Raw genomic sequence first — 14,283 nt, 5'->3', positions numbered from 1 at the left:
GCCACTATTTTGCATTGGAATGATGGCACACATGGACAAGCTGCGGTCAATGTGTGTGATAAAGAGGCACGAAGCTCACACTCGGTGCACCTTTTATACATTGTTTCATCACATATCAAAGCAAAATGTGTAAAAGTGACACCACATCTCAGTGATTACATACAGAGTTCCAGCACTTTGCCTTTTTTGCCTACATTATCAAAAAATATTGCATTGGGATTTTTGAGCAATAATAAGCAGTAATGTTGATATGATAAAAAAAAAAAAAAAAACAGGATCATATCACCTCATCCAAAATGTAAGATGACTGTTAGTCTTACATCGGCTAAAGATACAGTATCCATCTATTGTCCAGCCCTGACACACACCACACCATTATTAGAGTGTGTTATATTGACTCGTTTCTAAAGGAGTCGGGTTTTAGTCAATACATGAATGAATGAAAAATTATCAGAGCCATCTCTCCACTGTCAACAACAACCAAGTGATGGCTGCTCCTTCTTCCATGTGGCTCCAGCTCACAGGGAGTGTGTGTGTGTGTGTGTGTGTGTGTGTGTGTGTGTGTGTGTGTGTGTGTGTGTGTGTGTGTGTGTGTGTGTGTAGACGCTGGCTCACACGCTCCTGATGTGGCAAACAAACACAGGCGGACAACAGAGCGTGTGTTGCTTTGTCCTACCTCTGGCACTGTGCAGACATGTTTCCAGCAGCACGCAGCACACCGCCGCTCTCCACAGCCACGTCCCCGGGCTCCACATGGTGCCGCTCGCCGTGTTTACCAGCGCTTTGACAAATACCGCTCGCGTCCGTCCGTCCGTCCGCAGCTGACACCAGACCAGTGTGTTACTGTGGCACCACAGCTCTCATTGGCCGTAGTCCTGTCGATGTGTGCAAAAACCCCGACAAGCAAAAGTGCGCTCAGATCGTGTCAGCTGCACCGAGGCGCTCACCGAGGGCTCCGTGTGGCAGCAGACACATTTCCATTGTTTCACTGCGAGCAGACAGTGAACGCTCCACACGGTCCAGTTCTGCTGGAGCTACAGTCCGCTCACTGGCCACCTCTGTCGGGACGCCTCTGGTGCCTTCCACGTCTCGACTACTCCAACCATAGCTGACAGCAACTCCGAAACTTCTCCATCAGTTTCACGGCTCTACCTCGGTCCCGAACCCGCCACAGATCTGTATGAAATGTGAACCGGGAGCTGAAACTAAAAAGGCCTACTGGATAAACAAACGCATGAACGCGACCGCAGCACTGATTTTTTTTTTTTCTTCCACAGATATGTGTTGCTCTTCTCGGTGTGTCCGGTTCGAGTCTCAGCTGGAATCTCCGCCCATTCCCATCTGAGGATTACATTAACCCGTTCGTTACGTGGTTGAACTGCTCGCACTGTGACACGCTGACACCCGCACGGCCCGCCAGCGGCTGCGGACACCTAGTGGCGGCCCCGGAGAACTGCACCAGGAGCAGTCAGGGAACATCACTTGTTGCTGGGGTTTTCACAGCTGCATGGCCGGCTGTTTAATATGTACTTAAACTACACGTATGACTTGGGTATATGTGATAGTCACCCACAGAACTTCAGTAAAAGACTCTGATGTTAAATAAAATCAAATTAAAGATAAAGTAATTCAAGGATAAGTTCACCCCAAAAATGAAAGTGCAGTTATTATCTCCTGGGCTAAAGTTTTGTAGTCCACAAACATTTCTGGAGCTTCACAGTAAAACAGTATTTTCCTCAACATCGGAAGTAGCTGGGGACTTATTTGAAGAATTAAAAAAAAAAAAAAAACATAAAATGCTGGTTAACCCCTAACCCTAACCCATTTAAATTTACAGAAGCCCGGAGATGCAAAATGGATTTCAAAAGATGTTATTTACACTCTGTTTTAGGCTGAAATCTTCACTGTAGCTGCTGAACTCGACCCATTAGTGTGCACCCGGTCTTACGTGGGTGCACAAGCTTTCTTGTTTCCCCGAGATCCCAAACTGATTTAAAATGACATAATTTACACCCTTTGTAGTCACTGTAGTTGTTAAGATAACAGTGTTAGCATGCATTCCATCTGAGGCTGGTGCACAAGCTCAATCTCCGGCCTGACTTTCCATCAGCATGGGGGTGAGTGGAGTCAGTTTTAATTTTTTGGTGAACTTATCTTTTAATTATCAAAAGTAACTTCCATTAAATAAATGTACTTACCTACCAAAAGTACATGTATTTATATATTATACATATATTTACATGCTTGATTAATATACATATATTTACATGCCTGAACATACTCTTTACTCTCAGCCAACTGATTATCAGCCTGACCCATTATCAAATCAGATATTCAGCATTTTTCTGAACACAGAAATACTTTTTTTCCCCCTCTGATGCTGAAAAAATCAATTAATTAAAATGAGCTCCTCTGCAGATTGCATGCATCAGAGCCAAACAAACTAGTAATTTAAGTTATAAGTTATGATCTAATAAATGTTGTGGAGTAAAAAGTGTCAATATTTGCCCCTAAAATGCAATGTAACAGCAAAGGAAAATACAGTACAGTACCGTACTAGTACCCGGCAAGGGTCAAGGAAAGAAGTGTTTTAATGCCAGCTCTTAATTACACAAAACATGCACAAAACTGCTGCATATAACTGTATGCAAACCTAGACACCAACACTTTTCTGAAATATAATTTTACAACTGAATAGCTGGCAGAAGAGACACCATCTAAAGCCTTTGAACTCTGAAGATAAAAAAACACGCACTCAATAAAAAAAGCTTACTGGAAATACACTGTGGTAGATAGCAACACTGTTTCAGAACACATTTACATTTAGTTACATTTCCTTTTAGATTAATTTCTTCTATGTTGCAAAGAAAATCCTGTGGGTTTGTGATGCTACTGTAACAACTAACAAATCACTAGTGACAACAAATATTTTTGAACCACGGAGCAGAACTTTCTCATAACTGTGCTGCACTCGCAGGCCTGGTCAGAAGCTCTGAAGTCATCTCCCTGATGGTCCTGAGGGGCAAGCTGCCGAGGATACCCTGGTGCTTGGCCCTCAGCTCCACCAGGGCATCCACAATCCTCTGCCTTCCAACATCTGGGTGGCACTGTGTCAGCTCTGCCATCAAGGTATCGAAGCTGCCCATGGTTCCATAGTGTTGGGGCACACAGGTCCCCTTTGCTGTGGGGGAGATGCAGACTACCTTCCTGATCTTGATGCTCGAGCTAGGCGGTGTCTGTCCTATCAACTAAAGAGTGGACAGAGAACAGAGGTGTCTCAATAAAAAAGGGGAAAACATTCATCAATCCCAAAGCAGAGAAAACAGTCCAAAAAGCTTAGAACACTATGTAAAACATCAAGCAGAACACTTTTCAAGACAACAAGTTGGGACAGGAGCAGCAAAAGACTGGGAAAGTTTGGGAATGCTCCACAAACACCTGTTTGGAACATTCCACAGGTAAACAGGTTCATTGGGAACAGGTGATAGTATCATGATTGGGTATGAATGGACATCCTCACAAGACACAGGCTTTGTTCACAGAGCAGGCATATCTGATTTATCTTCAGATCAGATCTGAAACACTTTTTTTCTGTACACTTTTGATGCAGCTTTAGCACCGAAGCATGATCAAACATATCGCTCTGCAAACAATCACACTGTCATCAAGTCATGGAGCAGAGAGTTTGTTTCAGTGTGGCTCCACAGATTGTTGTTGTCTGTGTTGTCACCATAGTGTTTTGCTAGTAGCAGCCTGGATTCTGCTCAGCTACTCAGATCCATTTCCATTTTCTATAAAAAACTTTGTTTGTTTGCAAATTATTGTATTCTGATTGTATTTATGTTTTACACAGCGTCCCAACTGTTTTGGGATTGGGGTTGATTTCTACAGACCCACTGTAATTTTTGAGGGGCTGCAACTACTGATTATCTTTTTAATCAACAACCTTAACAAATCATCTAATCATTTTGTCTATAATATGTTAGAAAAGAGTGAACATTCTCTGGCATCATTTTTCAAGAGTCCAAGATACAACAAACATAACTTCTTTGTTTTATCTGACCAACAGTCCAAAACTTTAAAATAATCAGTTCATTTTCATATATAACAAAGAAAAGCAGCAAAGTCTCCCATTAGATGAGCTGAAATCAGAGAATGTTTGGCCTTTTTTGCTTGAATAAATAAATCAATAAATCTACTGTTGTTATGATTGCAGAATAACTTTGCATGCACTGGTACAGCTTTTTTTTTGGTTTGCCACACAGAAGGAACTGTTAGGGGCCTTAGCTTTACAAAATACAGTGTCAGTAACCCTTTTTACAAAATCTGTCCTGCTTTCTCTTGACAGATTTCATTAATAACATTTCTTTTTCTCCTCATATACTCACCTGTCTGTCAGCGCTGCTGGATTCAGTCTTGGAGGTTTGTGGTTTGTCGTCCTGTGAACACTTAAGCTCACCGATGGGGGCCGAGGCCTGACTGTGGCTCCCACCATTTGCACTGATGATGTGCTCCACATGCAAAGTATAGCCTTGCATGGTACAGCCATTCAGCTCTCTCACTGCAGCCTCGGCAGATTGGGGTTCACCGATCGTCACTATGGCAACTCTAGAGAACATAGCCAGCGAGACAGATAGTTGTTACACTGACATGTTTCCATTTGGGAAGCAAATAAATGTTTTGACGTTTGAATTTTTTGCTTTAACAGCTGCATGAAGTGTTTGACGTTGCTGAGTGTTGCACATGAATAAGGACTTTAGACGAAACAGGTAACAAAGTCTTCCATCTACAGCACGGCAGCGCTGACAGACATTTGTGACTGCAAGATGGAACAACACATGGCTTTAGAGGGACAGTAATGTGTTACAGTCAGAAAGCAGAGCAGTAGCTCACCTCAAATCATTCTTTAAAGCAGTGATGCTGACTTCAGAGGCATGATATTTCTCAAACCACAGCATCACATCACTCTGACAAGGCAAAAGCTTTTATTAGAGCCTGTACTGCCATCTGCTGGCTATAATGGTGCCATACAACACATTAAATAATAAAAGGTAAAATAATATTACAAAATCTGAGATGTCTTTTTTCCCCATTATCTATCAATCCTGTGTGACATTTAACAACTATACTAACACTTACGTTCACAAGTACACCTTTAACACTGTAATCTTTGAGCAGTTAGCAGCAATGATGTACAAACTCACCTCTGTCACATTACTGGGAAGGTCGGAAACACACAGTACTGAGCACTTTGGTTCACCACTGGCTGATTCTGCTGTAAGAACAAATTCACCACTAAAGATGTGATCTAATATTAATTAAACATGTCCACATTTGAAGTGCTTTAGCTGCAGTATGGTAGTTAAAATACTTCTATTTTGCATTTGTATTGAGTGTAATACCATCTATATTATTATAAATGATAATATCAGCTTTACATCTTGAGTGAAAAGTGGAATATGTACATGAATTTCAGAATATCTCTGTGTTCCTTAGCTTTAATGACAGTATGCAATCGAGCTGTCATGAAACCCACACATTTGTGCCTGATGACTCATGTTATCCCAACATGATCTGACAACATTAAACAAAGCTTCTTGTGATGTCACAGAATGCCTGGGGTCAGGTGACAGTCCTTGAAGGGGGGCATACCAAATACAAAGACTGGAAACAGACATTTTTCAAAGATTCAACTTTCGCAAAAACTGTTAAGCTGACATAATCACTTGTAATGAAAAAAACTGCATTACAGTATAAACAATCGATAGTAGAAATACTTTGAGTAGTGGACTGAGACCACTTACGATTGGTCACATCTTTATTAACCACTGCTGGATCCTGTCCCCTCTCAGCGGCTACTGCAGATCCTGCAGGCTCCAGGTCCTCTTCAGCATCGTACCACGCCTCCATTGTGTTGAGCTCTTTGCATACAGCTTCTGTAAACACAAAAAAGAGGCACTTCTTAACTACTTTGCAGGTAATTACTTAAAAATCTGAGGAGGCTTTCTGGCTTACTTATCTGCTTTCCTTCTTGCTTGTTTGCAGTATGGACAGAATCTCTATCATGGGGCACCATCGTGACAGCTGTCTTCTTTTTGCAGTTCTTCTTGCTCTGCTCCTTTCTCTGACTGGGCTGGAAGGGAATGGGTTTAAATGGATTCAATTAGCAGAAAACAGAACAACACCAGAATGCTCATGGATTTGATTTTAGTAGCACTCTTCTATTTACACCTGAGTCTATAAGCGTACCTGGCAGCCATTTCTGATTTGATCAGCAGGACGTCCATTTTCTTCACCTGATGGATTATGTGGCTCCTGGGAGCACCTTGGAAATCAGACAAAACAAAATTACAGTCTCTATAGAGGCAACTCCCAATCTGCAAAGCTTTTTAAATGTTGTTCCATCAGACATGCATGCATGTATGTGTTAACATACCAAGATGGAACGTTTCCCAGCTTATCACCAATGATCTAAACAGGAACAATGAAGAACTGGGATTCAGTATGTGTAGCCATCAACAAGTATTTAGAGATTTTTGGTTTAGTAGAGTGAGTCTAACCTCTGCAGGGATGTAACGTGATCCTGTGGTTATCTTCTCACAGTCAACAGACAGAGGCTTGAGCTCCTTCAGTGGAACCCCTGCCAGGATCTTATCTCTCATCTGATTATAATCAGATTCCAGTTTTTGCACAACATGTCCAATGTTTGCAGGAGGGTTCTTTGGCCTACAGAGAGGGGAAATGATACAAGCAAATAGCATTCAGCCTAAGCAGCTGCCTTCCCTTAGAACTGCTTATTAATGTTGAAAAAAATCCATCTGGACAAATATATTTCAGCCATTAACTGCCTCAGGCAATGAGCCAAGGTTACAGTAATACAAGTAAAAACTGCTTAGTATGTATTGATGTGTCCTTACAGTGGAGGGACTTGGCCTCCCTCAGCAGAGGTATAGTAGAGTCTCCAGCAGTGCTGTGTGCACATGCTGTACTGCAGGGCCAGGAGGCATAGCTCTGCCTGCTGAGCACGCTGGACACAGTCACATTCTCTTTTCAGTCTACAACTCAGGCTGGAAATATTTATTAATTAAAAATGTTAGTACTGTGGCAGAAATTCCTTGGAGGCACATTTAAAATAGACTGTATCTGACACATTACCTTTTCATTTTCTCCTTTTGCTCTCTCAGCTCCTCTTTAACCATCCTGAGTTTGATAAACTCCTGAAATGTTAAAAAGAGGTTTAGAGGGTTTTCTTGAGGCAACTCTAATCATTTCTCTCTCTTTCTGACCTTACCTCTGCAAGATAGTCCAGATCTGCCATGTGGACTTCAGTAATGACATGTTTGTCAGATGTTTCTGGATCCTCAGTCTGAGTGAAGGCTGCCATGCACAGTGCAGGCTCAGTGCCAACCATGACATCACAGACAGTAACACGGGGTATTGGGGAGGTGTACTTATCTACAGTGTTCATCTTGACGGCAGCCTCCACAGTGTCACTGCTGGCTGCCTGTGCTTCACTACTACTGGTGACTGGACCTGAGTGAACCCCACTGTTATGCGCTTTCACATCTTCAGTAGGCAAACAGGCAAGTACACTCATATCATCCTCCTTGATGACGCAGATGTTGTCACTCTGACCTTCAAGGCTTGAGCTAACCTCATCATGATCCTCAGGAGGAGACTTTTTCTCACTTGGTGGCCACTCTGACCTGTATCATGAAACAATGTGGCTCTTAATAAGAATTCATTTTGCACTGATTCTGTCCGCCTTCAGTCTTCTCCTATGCACCTGTTGACCCTATTGCTGCTTAAAATATCAATATGACATCTTTGAAAATTCTTCCATGCAAGATGCTTTAGTGTTGATGGATCGTCAAGTGCTCAAAATGTATAGGAGTTCAACAAGATTATGCAAACTGAACATTTTATTTCCTCACTGTCTTACAGGAAAAGAAGTAGTGCAGGACTCCAGCAGGACTACACCAATTAACATCGGCAACGTTAACCAACATGCCCCCACTTGAGGGGCAGATGATTCCAAACAACGGCGGTGTTGTCATGTGAACCGAGTGGTAGGAGGGGGAAGAAATTCCATGTGATAATTGATAATAAGAGTTGTCAATAACACCTCTAAAACAGTCATTATATCGCCCAGCCCTATTGGCAAGTGCTGCAAGTTTCATCACCTGACTGTAATCCAGCCTTTTACACAAGGGAAAGACAACACTCATGCCATATTACAATATAATGATATCCAAAATCTAAGACAATATTCAATATAATATCAATATATTGCAGAGTCTGACTTAAATACAGATAATGGAGAGTTCAGTACAGGCATGGTTGATCTGCAAAAAATGAACAAATTACATATCATGTTGCCTATAAATGCATACTCACCATAATGAATTGGCTTCAGTATGTATGAAATCAACACTCTGATTTTCCATCACTGCAGACCAGCTCCTGAGCTCAGGCTTTCCTCCCTGTCTCCATCTTTCCAGCTCCCTGTCCACATACAAAGAGCTCGCCCAGGCCGCTCGGTCCTTGCTGCTACTGCTCTCCTCATGTGGACGGCTTTGTGATCCACCCATGCTGTTGCCATAGCCAAGCAGGGTCCCCCTCACATCATTGGGACACATCTCCAGGTCTAGATGTGAATGGGCCACTTCTTGCAAGAGGAGAAAAAAAACAAATCTGTTAAGTTAATGCTTTACTTTTAGTATGAAAACTGGATTTTATTGAAGCTGCCAACAGAAAATCTTTGATTGTTATTATGGGGCAGTTTCCCAGACAAAGAGTAGATTTCTACAAGAACGCTTGTAGTACAGTGTCAAGACAGTTGAGTTAACAACTGGACTAAGGTTGCAAACTTGCCCCAAGTCACTTTTTTTATGTAAGGTAGTAGTTACTCAGTGGTAGTAAAATTGATACCAGGTAATTGAGGGACAGTGGCTGGAGATGTAGCAGAGAGCAGCTCTGGAGCAGCTCTCCAAACAAAGCCTCTGTCTGATGTGTTGTAAGTTACAAGGTTTTTCATTTAGAGGCTTTTTGGCAGGCCGATGACTCACTGGTATCTTTCAAAACACTCATCATCATGTCAACAAGTATACACATCAGCAAAGGTATTTTCTCTGATTAACAGGTAAGGCCACAAATCATCTCCTTTTTGCCCTTTCTCTAGCAGTCAGTCATTATTCATAAAATGCTGTCAAATTGCCTTCTAATGGTACTAATAATGCTCATAATCAGTTTTCTTTCTGAGCTCTATGTGACACTGAAAACCAAATTATTCACACCAGAAAAAAATACAAATAAAGAGCTTCACCTGGAGATGTGTAACAGTTTTGCATAATTCCACATCTGCATCTCGTCGCTCCTAACATCTTTGATCTGAGAACAAAAGTTTCAACAACAAACCACTGTATAATGATATAACCTTGATTCATTTGATGCAGTTTGTTATCAGTTCACTGCAATCAGTGTCAGACATACGTATGATTGTTGATTTCCAAGAATGGCCGGGCAGAACCGGTTCTTCCACTGTAATCTGAATTGTTTGTAAAGAGAAACTGTCACTGTTTCATCTGTACACAGCTATTAGAAGGTTACAGCAGGTTTACCAGACTTACTCTTCACATAAACATGACGCCTTGACAGTTTTAGGCCTGGGTGTCCTTGCAGGAAGTGGTGAAACCCCCCTTTGTCTAGGAAAAAGGAAAATGAATCAATGACTCATATTTTCCCAATATTAAAACATGTTTGACTGCCATCTTTACCCAAAATTTCCATCTCCTAAATAACATAATGGTGAACACAGACAATACACATGGATTAAGTTTTGATTTGATGAAAATAAGGACTACAGGTGTAAAATGTTGTGTGATTTCATTTTCATTTCACCAAAAATTTACAGTTTCCTTTTAGAAAATTAAGGTCTCTTGATTATAGATGCTGTAACAATAAATGCACTTGTCCGTTAATAGAGCAGTTTTCTTGAAACAGTTTTTATTGTATAAATCTAATACATATTCTATGTTCAATCAAGAAGAATTACTTCATTGCACGGCAAGTAGTTGTACGCCACACTAAGCAATCTGACTGGTCACCTAGACATCGAGAAGGGGCTCAAATCAGCATGACAGCACACAACGCTCATCACTAAAAATAATACTCCAGCATTTCCATGGCAACATTGTAAGTGGTCTTATAGGTCTAATCAACATCAGATAATAATGAAAAAATTCTCCTCAGAACTTCGAAAGCAATGTACAATTATCTGACCAAAATCCTCTCACTGGAGGAGCTGGAAACACAATGTTGGCCTGACATATATAATACAAATTATGAAGTCAGCTCTAATATGTCACAGGCGGTCAGACTGTGAACACTGCTGCTACTGTCATCAGCTCACACACACACACACACACACACACACACACACACAGTAAGAGAGCCAGTGTCAGTGTACCTTGTATGATCTTTCTGTCCTCTGGACTCAAACTGAGATACCAACCCAGCAGCTTGGGGTCAGTTAGGGCAAGGCACCGATGAGTGTACACTAAATTAAATACAGACCTGCAAAATGCAAAACAAAACTCCATGTTATTAACAGTTATTCATGTTCATTTAAACACAAAGAGAACGGGAGAGAGAGTTATGTAGAGTCCTTACCGGTCCAGGAATAATTCCCTGTCCTCTCCTGTTCATGAAGAAACCACAGTCAGATGAATAAATAGCTTCTTGGCCCACTTTTGTCAATAATAAGACATTATTGCTCAGATCTTTACATAGTGGGGTGGTTAACTAATGAAGCCTGCAGCTGCTCACAAACAGTCAGAGGACAGTGCCACGGTAGAAAACGCTAGTTAGCCTTGTATATTTGACGTAGCGAAATATTTAGCTGTATTTACTTAGCTGTATATATATATAGTTGTTGTTGTTCTTGTTTTTTTAAACTTTAAACAGACAACTTGTTTTTCTAGCACTAACGTTAACGTCTTGGACGTCACTTACTTCTTCGACGTGACCTTTTAGCCACCGTGCTGTAAAAATGAGGTATCACCTGAGGAGGCTCCACCACGCCCGCGTAGCCACCGGCCCCGTACGATGTGCTGGCAACAGTCACATCGTAGGGCACAGAGCATGGATGGGCTGGCCACGTTGTCTTGAAAACAGTGCTGGCGTCAGTGTCCGGAACAGTCAGCCAATATGGAAATGAACAGTGGTCGGGATTGACAACATAGTACAGCTCCATTACTGAATAACTAATCAATGGCCTCTGTTTAGCACATTTTGGATACACAAATGTCGGACATTAGGCCACCAAAGCAACCTTGAAGCTAACCTAGCTAGCTAAGTGTCGAAGCCCGTTACCTGCTGTGTCATGGTGGCCTCTACGACAACCCGCAGGCTTGTTTCTGTCGCTTTATTGTTAGCTTCAGTCAGCCGTTTGGAGCTGGTGTCCTTAGGTTATGTTAGCTAGCTATTTACTTTCACACAATGTGACAATCAGCTTAATTGATAAGTAGCCTGTTAGAGCTTGTGGCCTTAAAGGGTCCATCCACCCAAATTAGGAACAAGAACATTTTCACTTTTTCATAAAATCATGACACTTGTTACAGTTTGGAAGTCCCTGAATATTTTCAGATATGATGCCATCAAAACAGATGTAACTTAACCCACCACCATAACTGAATTACGTATCCTGCATTATATCTCCTGAACCAAAAGTGGAGACACGGAGAAGTACAGGGGGCAAAAATATGCATAATATAGGCGGCTTTCTTGTGTACAAACAACACTAGGTGCGCGCGCAACCAGGGGGCAAAAGACTGCTTCGGAGTGAACTGATATCAGTGTAGATACCATATTGTTTGTAAGTTTTCGCTGACTCAATTGCAATAAAATGTTATGTCATAGAAAGAGCTCTTTGTCTTTTATTGCATCACAAATGAGAAAAACACTTGCTGAAATGTCCATGAATTTCACTCAACTTACCAGGTTGTGACGGTTGTTTTGGATGTCGTCAATATCATGAGCGTGGTGGTAACCTTAGTGACCGCTAACAAAGTCAAAAATCAATTAAAAATATTTACGACGAGGCTACTTTACGGCCTGCCAACATTTAGAGAAAAAAAATAATAATAACCGCCAAATGTCACTGTAAATATATAGCCTACACTAAAAGGCTAGTAACTCGTTTGCTAGGTCTGGGACATAGATGGCTCAGACCAGTTATATCAACAGCCTAAGCAGCTCAGACTGCACCGATTACCTGAAGAAACTGGTTCTTAGTAATGGTGAGAAATTACCAGACCCATATAATATTCCAAGTGAGGAATGGATTTCAGATATGTCCAAATGGCCAGCTATCATATGGCCCGATATATACAGCTATCTCATAGAGAAGCCCAGTGTGTACACAAAGGAAAATTTGCGTGCATATAAATCTTTAGACGCCTACAATTATGTACTTTGTGGTCATGTGCAAAACGTAAAGTTTTATGACACGGGTTCAGGGTTTTGCGCTTGAGCCACAAAAGTTGAAAAACATCAACTTCAGCCGACCAAAGCGACACCTGACCGAGTTGCCTCAAGTCCATCACACACCAACCCCCCAAAATATACCAGGTAGCCTACATTTGGGTGAAGTGATGCGTAACGCGCTGACATGTAGGCTATTATTAGGGACCGGGCAGCCTAAGTTGCCGGGACCCTCTTGTTATCCTGCACGTTCTTCCTCTTACTTATTTCACCAAAATGTAGCTCAGTTGTCATCAAACCTGCTACAGCGCATCTGCAGACTGTCCTAGTATTAGTATTATTAATAATAACATAATAATAATACATCAATAATTTCTGTTTTTTTCTGCAGAGCTAAATTAAATACAATATTTACATATCAAGCATTTTAATAAAATAATAAGTGTTATTTCAAAATTACTCACTCTCATAATCCTTACATCTATACATTTTCTCCTTCACTCAGCAATTACAACGGAAGATCTCCGGGCACTCCAAGACACATGTCCAGACGCTGTTTTATTTACATCAGTCAACACAGCTGTAGACTCAGACACAGACACGGCATCAGAATCTGGATCAGAACTACCTGAGCCCCTGACAGTTATGTATAACCCATCAGCTAGGGACCTGACAACAGCTGACCTTCAGGAGAAGTGCAAGACCAGCTATGGAAAAATGAGAGGGCAATGCACAATTAACAGACTGGAACATCTACAGGAAGTGACTAAAGAGCAGGCTAAGTGCACAACATGGCAACTCCACAGAGTGGGACGTGTAACAGGCAGTACCTTTCACAGGGTTGTTAACTGTAAAGACACCTCAGTTCAAAGTGTTGTGAAACAGATCATGCAATATGCACCCACAGATCTCACTGTTCCAGCTGTCATGTGGGGAAGGCAAATGGAAGATACTGCACGTAGAAAATATGAAACTGAAATGACGAAAACACACATGGCCTTTATTGTAAAAGCAGTGGGTCTAACAGTGAGAGCAGATGAGCCATACCTGGCTGCTTCTCCTGATGGGGTATTCTCCTGTGAGTGGTGTGGAACAGGCCTGCTAGAGATAAAGTGTCCATAAAAGAACAGGGAGGGACTAGAGGGGTCTGAGTCTGATGCATCCTTTTGCCTTGATGGAAACTATGATTTGCGACCCACCCACCCATATTACTCACAGATTCAGTTACAAATGTATGTTTGTCAAATGGACATGTTTGATTTCATAGTGTGGACAAAGACAAGCATCATCATTTGCCGGCTACGGAGAGATGAGCCCTTTCTACAAGAAACTCTTCCCAAGGCTGAATCATTCTTCATGGACCACCTCCTCCCAGAACTTGTCTGCCGCAGCAAAGACCCTGACCTGGCTGACGAGATCAAATGTCTGTACTGCAAAAAGCCAAGCTTTGGCAAAATGATAACGTGCATAGAATGCTGCCAACACTTTCACTATGCGTGTGTGAAGATCACCAGATACTCAAAAAAATGGGAATGTGGATGCAAATAGATACATCCAATGATGATGAATACTGGATGCTGGACAGCAGCATGTGAGGAAAAACTGATGTAATGAGCAAAGATGAACAGGTACACCTGACAAAATCTAACTGACTTCATTACAGTTAACACAACAACAAACAACACATCTGACTCCAAGTGTTTATAAATGTTTTTCTTAATGTACATTTACATAAAATCACAAACAGCACTGTTATTGTTATTATAGACAAGCAAGAAAAAAAAATCCAGGGAGAAATGT

General features: G+C 41.6%; 2 protein-coding genes across 13 annotated transcripts in view; both read right to left on the bottom strand.

The window, feature by feature from the left end:
- Positions 1-1,294, bottom strand: part of itgb5 (integrin, beta 5) — a 54,969-nt gene extending 53,675 nt beyond the window's left edge. For 2 of the 4 annotated variants that reach the window (XR_005077174.1, XR_005077175.1), the window contains exon 1: positions 677-1,294. Coding sequence is in view for 2 of the 4 variants with exons in the window: in XM_037110993.1 (XP_036966888.1) it covers positions 677-755 (79 nt within the window). In the remaining 2 variants the exon portion in view is untranslated. The remainder of the gene's footprint in view (positions 1-676) is intronic. The other 2 variants (XM_037110993.1, XM_037110992.1) reach the window with 2 other exon arrangements.
- Positions 1,295-2,573: 1,279 nt separating this feature from the next.
- Positions 2,574-11,779, bottom strand: rbm44 (RNA binding motif protein 44). Of its 9 annotated transcripts, none has more exons than XM_037110988.1 (20): positions 11,683-11,779; positions 11,014-11,164; positions 10,672-10,699; positions 10,469-10,575; positions 9,630-9,704; positions 9,493-9,547; positions 9,326-9,390; positions 8,398-8,668; positions 7,292-7,706; positions 7,156-7,217; positions 6,918-7,067; positions 6,561-6,726; positions 6,437-6,471; positions 6,250-6,325; positions 6,016-6,133; positions 5,805-5,936; positions 5,205-5,275; positions 4,894-4,967; positions 4,389-4,608; positions 2,574-3,248 (listed from the first exon to the last, which is right to left on the bottom strand). In XM_037110988.1, the coding sequence occupies exons 1-20, from the start codon at positions 11,686-11,688 to the stop codon at positions 2,955-2,957; spliced, it is 2,571 nt and encodes an 856-aa protein (XP_036966883.1). In that variant the 5' UTR covers positions 11,689-11,779; the 3' UTR covers positions 2,574-2,954. The 9 variants fall into 9 exon arrangements, with proteins under 9 accessions (XP_036966883.1, XP_036966882.1, XP_036966881.1 ...); XM_037110987.1 differs by lacking the exon at positions 11,683-11,779 and adding an exon at positions 11,374-11,656; XM_037110986.1 differs by lacking the exon at positions 11,683-11,779 and having other exon boundaries at positions 6,028-6,133; positions 11,014-11,358.
- Positions 11,780-14,283: the final 2,504 nt, after the last annotated feature.

Source organism: Acanthopagrus latus, chromosome 9 (assembly GCF_904848185.1).
Source record: "Acanthopagrus latus isolate v.2019 chromosome 9, fAcaLat1.1, whole genome shotgun sequence".
Taxonomy (NCBI): Eukaryota; Metazoa; Chordata; class Actinopteri; order Spariformes; family Sparidae; genus Acanthopagrus; species Acanthopagrus latus.
This window is presented reverse-complemented; position numbering and strand designations above follow the sequence as displayed.

Bases quoted from the DNA above. Each gene is read 5' to 3' on its own strand.
- rbm44 (XM_037110982.1), bottom strand. From the start codon at position 11,254: ATGGAGCTGTACTATGTTGTCAATCCCGACCACTGTTCATTTCCATAT. The intron at 10,576-10,671 runs GTAAGGACTCTA...TGCATTTTGCAG, and splicing joins AGGGAATTATTCCTGGACCG to GTCTGTATTTAATTTAGTGT. The intron at 4,968-5,204 runs GTGAGTTTGTAC...TTGCCTTGTCAG, and splicing joins TTCCCAGTAATGTGACAGAG to AGTGATGTGATGCTGTGGTT.